The sequence below is a fragment of the Glycine max genome, chromosome 16, assembly GCF_000004515.6.
Source record: "Glycine max cultivar Williams 82 chromosome 16, Glycine_max_v4.0, whole genome shotgun sequence".
In the NCBI taxonomy this organism is placed as follows: domain Eukaryota; kingdom Viridiplantae; phylum Streptophyta; class Magnoliopsida; order Fabales; family Fabaceae; genus Glycine; species Glycine max.
The window spans coordinates 5,504,056-5,514,781 of NC_038252.2; the positions used below are offsets into that span (position 1 = coordinate 5,504,056).

The window sequence follows — 10,726 nt, forward strand, 5'->3', positions numbered from 1 at the left end:
TTCTAGATTGCGCGAGACTTAAAATATAACAGGTTTGTTTTACTTTGTCTTCCTATAGATAAAATATCACCCAAGCATTGATAAGTTAACCCTGCTGTTTGGATTTCCAAAAGGGAGGTGCCTGTACAATAATATATACCATTTATTGTAGTGTACTTAAAAAAGAAAAATAAAAGGAGATTGCTGTTTGTCATGTTCTATGGGTGAAAGAAAGAAAGAAAAGAGAGAAACTTATAGAAATGGTGTGATGAAAAATAGAGAATTAAGAAGAAAGTGAGATGAAAGAGAAGTTAAGTGTCAAATATAACAACTTGAGTACAAATAGCTCATGGTACAAAGTTTTGTTTTGTTTTGTTTTTCTTAATCTTTGGGATATATAGTTAAGATAATAAGATAAAATGGTTTACAACCTCAAAACCTATAGATGCTACAATGAGAAAGGTAAAAAAAATACATTTAATTATTTAATTAGTTACTCATGTATATATTTTGTGGTTAAAGTTGCATTTGATAGGAAGAGAGATAGCGGGAAAAAAATAGAGTTGTCAAAATAGGTGTATATTGAGTGAATTTGTTTAAAATTTTAAAAAGACAACTTTAATGTAAATGATTTTTGTATAAACATTTTTTTTGTAAGAAATAGACTTAATTGTTTCTTAAAAAAATAAAACAACTTATTTTAAGTAAAAACAATTAATACAAACACATAATAAAATCATAAAATTGCGTATTTTATTTTAAAAGTAAGCTTAAACAAACTAGTCCATTATATAGATATAGTGGCGGATCTAGAATCTTAAATTAAGGAAAAAATCAATTAATAATTATTATTACGAAAGAAGTAAAAAAATAAAGACAAAGAATTGAAATATATAAAATTAGGTGGAACAAAATATAATCTCGAGATATTTATATGTAAATTTTTTTATAGCTATAACTATTCATAATATAAAATGGCTGGAGTTCTCTCCTTTTTCAATAAGAGAGATATAAATACAAAGAAATTGTGGGACCATGGATACACAAGAACTTTTTTGTCTATAAAATTGCATGAGTTTTTTCCTATACAAAAGATTTGACATTAAATATACAGTCTAGAGGCTAATTATAGAAAAGTGATCTCCATGAACGAGCAAGTAGCACAACTTCTAGCTATAACTGCTACAACATCGCCCTTCATCAACGTAATTAATTTATTAACTAACATCATTTTTCACATCAAACCAACACAAGCACCATGCAACCCTCCAACAAGAAGAAACACCCTCCCACCTCCTCCCCCGCCCCGCGCCTCCTCCCCCTCCTCGCCGCCACCCTCTTCCTCCTCTTCCTCTTCCGCCAGACACTCCTTCACCCCACCGCCGACCTCTGCTTCTCCTCCTCCTCCGCCGTTCCCCTCTCTCCTTCCGAGGCCACCATCGCCGCCGAGTTCGACTCCTCGCCGCTCACCCTCGTCACCATCCTCCACTACGCCACGGCGCGTGCGCTCCCTCAGCAGACCAAGGGCGAGATCCGAAGATCCTTCGACGTACTACAATCCCTCGCGCCATGCAACTTCCTCGTTTTCGGACTCGGCCACGACTCGCTCATGTGGGACTCGTTCAATCCACGTGGCACCACGCTGTTTCTCGAGGAGGATCCTAAGTGGACCCTCTCTGCACTCCAGCGTTTTCCCATCCTACGCGCCCACATTGTGCGTTACTCCACGCGCCTCGCCGAGGCCAAGGAACTCCTCTCCTCTTATAAAGATTATTGTCCCGGTGTCAGCAAGAACACCACTGACCACCCACTGAAAGGTGATCGGTGGTGTAAGCTGGCACTTGGCACGCTGCCCAATGAGGTGTACAACCGTGATTGGGATGTGATCATGATTGATGGACCGCGGGGATATTTTGCGGCCGCGCCTGGGAGGATGGCGGTGATATACTCCGCCGCAATGATGGCGCGTGGGAGAAAGGGATCGGGTGTGACGCACGTGTTTCTTCATGACGTGGACAGGGGTGTTGAGAAACAGTATGCGAAGGAGTTCTTGTGCATGAAATATAGGGTTGGGGGTATTGGGAAGCTTTGGCACTTTGTTATTCCACCTGTTGTTAATCCTAGTGATATTGCTCATGGATTTTGCTGAAATTATAGTGTCTTGTACTTTGTTTTCTTTTATGTAAGTCTTTTAATATGAAATAGAAAAAGGTTTTGTTCAAGGATTTGGTCTGTTAGAACTTCTGTACTCATCAACAAGTAATTTATCATCTCCTATTCGTGTCTCTTTTATATATATGTCCAGGAGTTTTTGTACCTCTTCATGCAATAGTATCAAAGTTTATCTTGCATTAAGATAACTGACACACGAGTATAAAATAAGTTACACAATTTTCAATTTTGGAAGACAAAATATTGTAAACCATAGAAGTGAATAATAATACCTGGGCAATGTTTTTTAACATTTCTCAAATATAAAATAAAAGGTGATAGTTGTTGAGAGTGGGATTTGAACCCACGCCCTTTCGGACCAGAACCTTAATCTGGCGCCTTAGACCAACTCGGCCATCTCAACAAATCATGTTCATAATCCTTCATTGTATTATTTTATAGAATTTTAATAGCATTGCTGCATATTCTATTTCTAACGACCCAGTTAGTTCAGAACTCCTGTTATCAGGCCTTTTTTTTCCGCCAAAATACTTTTTTTTATCCGTAAGAATCGAATACAGGTAAAAGGAATTTATAATAACTTGTACACTCTCAAATAATTGAGCTAGACCCCCTAACCATTGTAAATGTATCTTCCTTAAACATGTTGCAGTTTCAGATGGCATTGCCTCTAACCTCTAAAATCATTTTGCGATTCTTATTGACAGTTACCAATTGAACAGTGACCATATGAAAACTTGCTCATACAATAGAACCTAGCAATGTTTGTATAACTGCAGTGTTGTAAAAGCTTCTTCAACATACCACTTACACCGTTTTAGGAACACAAATTTTAATGTAAATACTCTTCTCCATCACTCCTGACCTATACCATTTCATGTCTCCTGTGCTTCCAAGGCATTTCCTCTAACCGTTATATCTTCTAATTTCCTGTTCCTTCCCCAAATTTTAAATTTCAAACGTGCAGTTGAGTTTACTGCTATGTTTTGATGGATGGTTTAATGAACTGAATCATTAGTGTTAACGAAGTGTCCTCATTTTGAAAGCATACTCATGAATTTGGGTTTTCTGCTGTTTAGTCTGCCTCAATTTATCAGCATTTCTACATCTTCAATTGTTTTTCATCTCTGATCTCATTTCTAAATGAGTACAGAAAATGTTAAGTATTCAGTGACGATCAGCATTGACAACCATCCCTTGTCCACACATAACCCTACGCATATTCAGTGGAACTTATCAAAATATTATGACAGTATGTGTTAACATTTATTTGATAGCTAATTCTTAACCTGTCTACTACCTACGGTTGAAACTTGAAACCAACCAAAAACATAAAACTAATTATCCCTTCCATTTATTTAAAGAACAAAATTAAAATATCCAGCAGTTGGCAACAGTGCATTTCTTTAGGAATTTAGAAGAGCGCTGAAGAGTTATTTGACAAGTACAAGGAAACGTTTTTATTTCCAATTCATAAAATCAAACTTCATAAAACATTTTAAATAAGTTATTTTAATCACAACTGTATTTCCAATGTTTTAAAAAATCGATCCCACAATAAGAAATGAAAGCATCCAAATACTTTTCCACTATGGTTTTCCTTTCGTGGATTAGCTTGGTAACCAGGATTCAGTAGTTCTAGCTCCTTTCTCCTTCATACAGCTCCTCATATACAAATGCCACACAACAGGACCGTGTATTATGTATTTAAGTTTTTCTTATTGGTCGTTCTGTGCTGATCACTGAGGTAGGAAAACCTGCTGGTAAAAAGCAACAAGTGCCAACCATTGCACAAGAAACTTTAACCTTACAGCAGCTCCAATACAGGAATAAAATGAACATAAAATGAAGAGTGAGGAGGTAAAAGAAGTAAATGTCAAGAATTGGGGAATTGGCCAAAGCTACACTTGAACAAAAATATCTGTTAATTTTAACAAGAGTCCATCGTAAGGCCGGGTTTTGGTCTACCTTGGCGTATATTGAGGGGATGCCTTTCTTGGAACAATCTCGTCGATCTGCTCAGCTGACAACATAGATGTCCCACTTTCATAAGTTCCATTTTCGATCTGCTGGTGTAACTGGCAGAAGAAAAGCCAAATGCATCTAATCAATTCATTTTCTAGAACTTCAGTACATGAATTCCAAATAAAATCTCATGAATAGGATTGTCAAGCTCTGAATCCATGAGCAAAGCAAGCCCAAAAAAGTTGAAATATATATATATATATATATAGCAACATAGACGGATAATTGACCATCAACAACCAAGGAGATCAATCATTTTTTACGAGAAAATAAGATATGTAGATTCAGAAGAATTAGCTGAACTACACAACAGAAAGTAGTAGCATTAACAGCTTACTTAGATGTCAGAAGTTATAAATGAACTCCTAGTCCTATTATCAATCACTTTACATTTAAATAATATCCTGAGACCAATAAGCAGCAATGCTTCTCAAGATTTGAAACAAATCTCCCTGTACTGAGATTGAAACCAGTATTTACCTTCTCAAGGATGGCAGATTGATCTTCCAAGTGAAACTTGCGCATGTACTTCAGCATCTCTAGTTGCTGCACAGTAATTACTTTGTATATTAGCATAGCAAGTACCATAGAATTCATCAGAAGTTAATTAAACTTTACCTGTTCCTGTAACTTCTGTTGATTGAGCATTTTTTCTGCAAATTCTTCTTCTCCAAGCTCTGCCTCATCACAAGCCACCTCTTCTCTGCCAAAATTCATTTTGCATTATGTAACTGTTCACTAATCCTTCTACTAGAAAAAGTGGTGTATTTTATTGTGTAGGGACAGAAGAAAAGACAATCATTAAATAGACTTTAGTAGCTTTGAAACAACAAGTGCATTTTTGGATTATAGATTAAATTTTAGGGGGGAGGGGGATTCTAAACCTCTCTTGCCATGATTTTAATTATAAGTTGTTTTGAACATGATATAAATTAATTAAAACACATGCTGGAATGCATAAAAGACAGTCATAGCTAAGTACAAGCAATAAACATTGTCAAAATCGAGCTTTTTACCCCAATAATACAAAAAAAAAAAAATTACCCAAATAATACACCCAAAGAAATATTTACATGAATGATATAAAACATTGTGCAGGTGACAAATCAGTTATTGGAAAAACGATTTCTCAACTTGCACAGTTTTTTTTTTATATCAGTTGAGAAATCGATTCCCCAACTAATGTAAAAAAAAAAAAACTGTGCAAGGTGAGAAATTTTTTTTCCAATAACTGATTTGTCACCTGTACAATGTTTTATATCATTCATGTAAATATTTCTTTGGGTGTATTATTTGGGTAATTTTTTTTTTTTTGTATTGGGGTGAAAACTTGTCAAAATCTTTCCACTGAGTGCATATGTCAGAGAAATAAACATTTCTTTTTTAATTTCAAAGGCTCACTTAAAAATCTAGAAAAAAAAATAAAACAATTATTTCTCTAAATGAAGCTAATTCTTAATGAAACATCCAGGCAGGAATAGAAGCATTTCACAATAATTCCAAGCTATACTGTAAACTTTATAGCTTCCAAGGATGCAATTATCACATTCCTTAAATATGGTTGAAACATCAAGCCAGTCCACTTTTCAGTGATAGTATTGGACTAGAAATAACTGAATAGTGCTGTATTATCACTGAAAGTCTATTTCTGATATCAGCATAATACTAGTACCAGAAAATAGCATAAAACTCAACTACTTCCTCCCAACAGAAGAAAATACAGATATCCTGGGCTCCTTGGGAGACCCAGAACCTCCTGTCCAATTCCTTCACTGACAAATTTCCTTCCTACTCTCTTTCCCTACATTCTCACATATCCCACACTGCAGTGTTTTTCCTCACTCTCTCCATCATGTTCATGTCACCACTCTCCAAGTAGTTACTCCCTTGCAAGTCATGCTAACTTGGAGAGCTGATTGCATGCTTCTCTGTAACATAATCCTAGTGTACACCTTAATAGGATGGGTTTCAATTATTCAGTTGTTGAAAAGTCATTACTACTCAGCTAGGAAAGGCAGGCATGGAATGGCCATTTTCTAAATAATTTGTTATAACAATTGAAGAGAGTGATAACAGGGTAAGAAGTGAGTGAAAGCTACAGCCTACACAAAAGAGAGAACTTACTTTGAAAGGAATTTATAAAATTGAATCACCAAATCCAGGTCATTCTCATATACCGTACTGAGTTTTCCCAGGCATGAGATGCCAAATCTTGGGTCTGTTGCATAAATTATATTAATAACAATGTTTCAGAATAAAATACTATGAAGTTTGGTTATACAAATACAATAGAACAGATTCTGCATGCAACCATTCCATGTATCAAAATGCTCAAGTTAACCCCACAGCTATCCTAGACTATATAATGGGAGGAAAAGAAATGTATAGTAAAATAAAAGTTAAGAAAGGTCATTCCTTTCAAATGTAAAAACTGCAGTAATGTTAGACTTTATTTGGGAGAAGAAACACAGGGATTTTCCAGAAAGAAAAGAACCAAGGACCTAGGAACAACAATATCAACCTCAAATTCCATCCAAGCAATACTCCCAACATTATTTTTGGCAAAAATAAATTTCTAAACTATTTTTGCATTGGCATGTCGAGTAAGTATCACCCATCACATATCTACTAACTCATGTCAACTCATTTTCATCCCAAGGACCAAGACCAAGAACTAAAAGCACATCATATTTGACCATCCAGAATCGAAGATGATTTGAACCAATACGCGTTTAATTCTCTTTTATGGATAATAAAGAGTGAATACCCAATAGCCAATAGATGGTTTTTGTATCTGGGAAAAAAAACATTCAATCAGGGATGCATGCATTGTCTCACACACTGACACATAACGATGGCATCCATGGTGTTGCTGCAGCCTGCAGCAGAGCTGGATTTACACAAAAATGAGACCTAGATGAAACGGGTTTCTTATACCAAAAATGAGGCACCAATGCTACAAAGTACAAACAAACTAATATATTGCAATAAAACAAACATACCAACACCCATCTCCAAAAATATCTCTTCCTGTATTGCAGTGGTCACAGCAACAGCTTCCTGCTCATGAGTTATGAATTTCAGGTAATGACAGTGAAATGCATTATATACTGACTTTTATCAAATAAACTCAAAGGGCAGAAGCATCATCTTACATCAACTTCAACTTTAATTTTACATATCCAGTACTTAAATATATCTCTCCATAAAACTATAGCTCAATACACCCATAGGTGCTAATCAAAAGTGATAAAAAAAAAAAGTTTACAAAAATGTCCCTTGTGGTTTGTGATGACTAGTAAAAAAAAGGCCAATCCAATGCACCAGACTTGCACTTAGTGGAGCTGGAGCCTGTGAAGGGTAGAGATGCATAACCTTATCCCTGAAAGTAAATGGGCTGTTTTCAGAATTTAAACCTTCTAACCTTATTGTTGCACCAAGACTTGCCTAACTCTACATATTGTCCAATTATTTTACCCTCAAGCCCATTAATTATTAATAATTCTTCCATGGAAGATAAGGTGTGCAATTTAAACAGAAATAAAAAAAAAGGTGAAAAAGGGACAAACTAAGAAATTCACCTGCTTATCCTGTACAGCCTCTGCAACCCTTTTCTTCACATCTGCATACAGATACCAAAGTTTCCCAAAGTGCAAAGATTTTGAAACTAGGGAATCGACCAATATAAAAAGCAGAACAAATCTGGCAAAGTAAAAACAAAGTACCTACCAGGCTTGGAAGTAAGAAAAATGAAACGATCAAAAAGATGGAAAAGTTGTTCCCTCGTTAACATACCGGTACTCTGCGTCACAGATGTCATTGCGTACGCTCACAAACGAACAAACACGAGTCTCAGAATCACTCTACAACTTACCCAAAACGACTGACAATTTGTAATAATTATAGGCTCAATCCTTTCCACACATTTCACTTTCGAAGAAATGACCTATTATTAATATTTTACAATTGAAAACCATTATTAATATTTACACTTTAAATTGACTCCAATTAACTTTTAAAGAAAACAAAAAATAGAACTCAATTAAAGCCGAAGCCTGAAAGTATAATTTATCATCCCATTGCTGAAGGAGAGACATCAGAAACAACAAATGAACAATAACCATTACAAAAAAAATAAATAGTATGCTAAAAAAGTAAAAAAGAAAAAAAAACGTAAATATATTTAACAATACAGAAATACTATCATTATCAGCATTCGCCCCTAAACCTAATTCTCATTCCCATAATAATAAATTAGAAATCCTCATCCATCTTGAACACGTGGTTCCCACCACCGTTCCCGTTCAAGCTGGACATAACAGAAGCCTTCTGATATTCCCCGACGCGCTTCTCGAAGAAGTTGGTCTTCCCCTGCAGAGAAATGAGCTCCATCCAATCGAACGGATTCTGAACATTGTACACCTTCCCGCACCCTAGCGCACCCAGCAACCGATCCGCAACAAATTCAATGTACTGGCTCATCAAATCACCGTTCATCCCCACCAACGCGCAGGGAAGCGCGTCGCACACAAACTCCCGTTCAATGTCCACCGCGTCCTTCACAATCTCCCTTACGCGCTCCTCGGTGAGCTTCTGTCTCAGCAGAGAGTATAAAAGACAAGCGAAATCACAATGAAGACCTTCATCGCGTGATATTAGTTCATTTGAGAAAGTGAGTCCGGGCATGAGTCCACGTTTTTTGAGCCAGAAGACAGCGCAGAAGCTTCCGGAGAAGAAGATACCTTCAGCAAACAAAGTTAAATTATTAGCTTGATACTTAGAAGGGAAAAGAAGGAGATTAAGAGCTAGTAAGTTAAAATTTCTCTCACAAACATTTGATAAAATTGACTTAATGATTAAAAAATAGAACTTAAGAATGAAGGTAACAAAAAAATAGAGAAGTTGTGAATTCAAATCTCTCCTATTAACGTTTTAGCAGAATTAACTTAATGATTGAGAATAAGACTTAAAGGCTAAAGGGAGATATCACAGATTTGAATCTCTCTCGCTTATATTTCTAATTAATTAACAAAATTAATAAATTAACATTTTAAAATGAAAACAAAATACCTTCCACACATGCGAAGGCAACGAGACGCTCGGCGAAGGAGTCGGAGGAATCGATCCAGCGTAGGGCCCACTGGGCTTTCTTGGTAACGCACGGGATGGTGTCGATGGCGCGGAAGAGGTGGCTCTTCTGGGAGGAGTCCTTGATGTAGGTTTCGAGGAGGAGGCTGTACATCTCGGAGTGAATGTTCTCGATGGCGATCTGGAAGCCGTAGAAGGCGCGGGCCTCGGGGATTTGGATTTCCTTCGTGAAGCGCCCAGCGAGGTTCTCAAGTACGATGCCGTCGGAGGCGGCGAAGAAGGCGAGGACGTGACTGACGAAGTGGCGCTCGCCGTCGGTCAGGGAGTCCCAGTGGCGGAGGTCCTGCGAGAGGTCCACCTCCTCCGCCGTCCAGAACGAGGCTTCGGCTTTCTTGTACATTTCCCAGATTTGAGGATATTGGATTGGGAACATGCAGAACCGGTCCGGGTTCGGTGCCAACAATGGCTCTTCTGGAATTGAAGGCATTGTGAATGTCAAAGAAGAACTAGAGGATGAATAAGAAAAAAAAAAGGGTTTTTGAGTGTGTTTTTATTGGGGATTAGGGTTTGAGTACGAGAGATGAGAGTGTAGGGTGAAGGGTTTTTATAGAGAGGTGTGAAAAAATGGAGCGCGGGATTTGAAAAAAAAATAAAAATTTTGAGGGTAAAGCTTGCGGGAGAAGATGGAACTGTCAACTGTTTTTGAGAGGGGTAGTTTGGGGATTTGTGGGGGCGTGTTGGAGAAGTTTTTCTTGGTGTTGCGGCGCGGAGGGAGGGATATTTGTTTTTTTTGGTGGGAACTTTGGTTTCGCGGGATTTTTTAGGGTTTGAAAATTTGGAATTTGAAAAGAAAGAAAGAGAGTGTGTGTGTGTGTGACGTTACCGTTTTGGAGTTTGGTGGGCGAGGGGTGAAATTTGAAACCCACGTGCTGGGATTTTTTTTTTGTTCATACTTATCCGTTAAGATCGAACGGTGGCCACGATTTTAATCAATGGGGGCCCGTGATGATAATTGAATAAAATTTATTGAGTTAATGACATTTTTATCCCTTTTAAAACCAAATTTGCCTTTCTTCTTCTTCCTTAAGGATAGATTAAGTTACCACTCAACTAAATATATATTTATGTAAACATAAATATTTATATATTTATTGATAATATTATAATTTAATCATATTTCATATTGGGTAATGTCGGTCAACTAATAACTCCTAATTTTAACTCTTAATTCAATATACCAACCGAGTTGAGAATCAGGCCGAGTTTAACAAATATACTTATTTATCGTATGAAGAAAGTGTTTTATGGTCATAGTCGAATTCAAGAATAAAAAAAAATGAGATTTAAAATCCTTGAAAGAATCTAAATAAACAGAAACACTTTACATAAATCCCCAGCTCGAAGGGATAATCATAATTTTCTTCTAGTTATCCTATCTTTTGTGGGATTTGGCCTAAAAATG

The 10,726-nt window shown here is 36.7% G+C and overlaps 3 protein-coding genes and 1 non-coding gene across 6 annotated transcripts; 1 reads left to right on the forward strand and 3 right to left on the reverse strand.

Annotated features, from left to right (window-relative positions):
* Nucleotides 1-1,237: 1,237 nt before the first annotated feature.
* On the forward strand, nucleotides 1,238-2,128 carry LOC100812633 (probable methyltransferase At1g27930). Its single transcript, XM_003548470.5, has one exon. The coding sequence runs from the start codon at nucleotides 1,238-1,240 to the stop codon at nucleotides 2,126-2,128; it is 891 nt and encodes a 296-aa protein (XP_003548518.1).
* Nucleotides 2,129-2,473: 345 nt separating this feature from the next.
* On the reverse strand, nucleotides 2,474-2,554 carry TRNAL-AAG (transfer RNA leucine (anticodon AAG)). Its single transcript has one exon. It is a non-coding gene; the product is annotated as a tRNA-Leu (tRNA).
* A 1,060-nt stretch (nucleotides 2,555-3,614) lies between these two features.
* Nucleotides 3,615-8,201, reverse strand: LOC100820090 (uncharacterized). Of its 3 annotated transcripts, none has more exons than XM_006598965.4 (8): nucleotides 7,906-8,201; nucleotides 7,758-7,798; nucleotides 7,179-7,236; nucleotides 6,301-6,394; nucleotides 4,795-4,879; nucleotides 4,657-4,722; nucleotides 4,120-4,229; nucleotides 3,615-3,908 (listed from the first exon to the last, which is right to left on the reverse strand). In XM_006598965.4, exons 1-8 carry the CDS (start codon nucleotides 7,994-7,996, stop codon nucleotides 3,851-3,853), a joined length of 603 nt encoding a protein of 200 aa, XP_006599028.1. In that variant the 5' UTR covers nucleotides 7,997-8,201; the 3' UTR covers nucleotides 3,615-3,850. The 3 variants fall into 3 exon arrangements, with proteins under 3 accessions (XP_006599028.1, XP_003547644.1, XP_006599029.1); XM_003547596.5 differs by having other exon boundaries at nucleotides 3,615-3,911; XM_006598966.3 differs by having other exon boundaries at nucleotides 3,615-3,911; nucleotides 7,972-8,199.
* A 17-nt stretch (nucleotides 8,202-8,218) lies between these two features.
* LOC100820622 (ribonucleoside-diphosphate reductase small chain) lies at nucleotides 8,219-9,913 on the reverse strand. Its single transcript, XM_003547597.5, has 2 exons — nucleotides 9,247-9,913; nucleotides 8,219-8,918 (listed from the first exon to the last, which is right to left on the reverse strand). The coding sequence occupies exons 1-2, from the start codon at nucleotides 9,749-9,751 to the stop codon at nucleotides 8,431-8,433; spliced, it is 993 nt and encodes a 330-aa protein (XP_003547645.1). The 5' UTR covers nucleotides 9,752-9,913; the 3' UTR covers nucleotides 8,219-8,430.
* Between the last annotated feature and the right edge of the window lie 813 nt (nucleotides 9,914-10,726).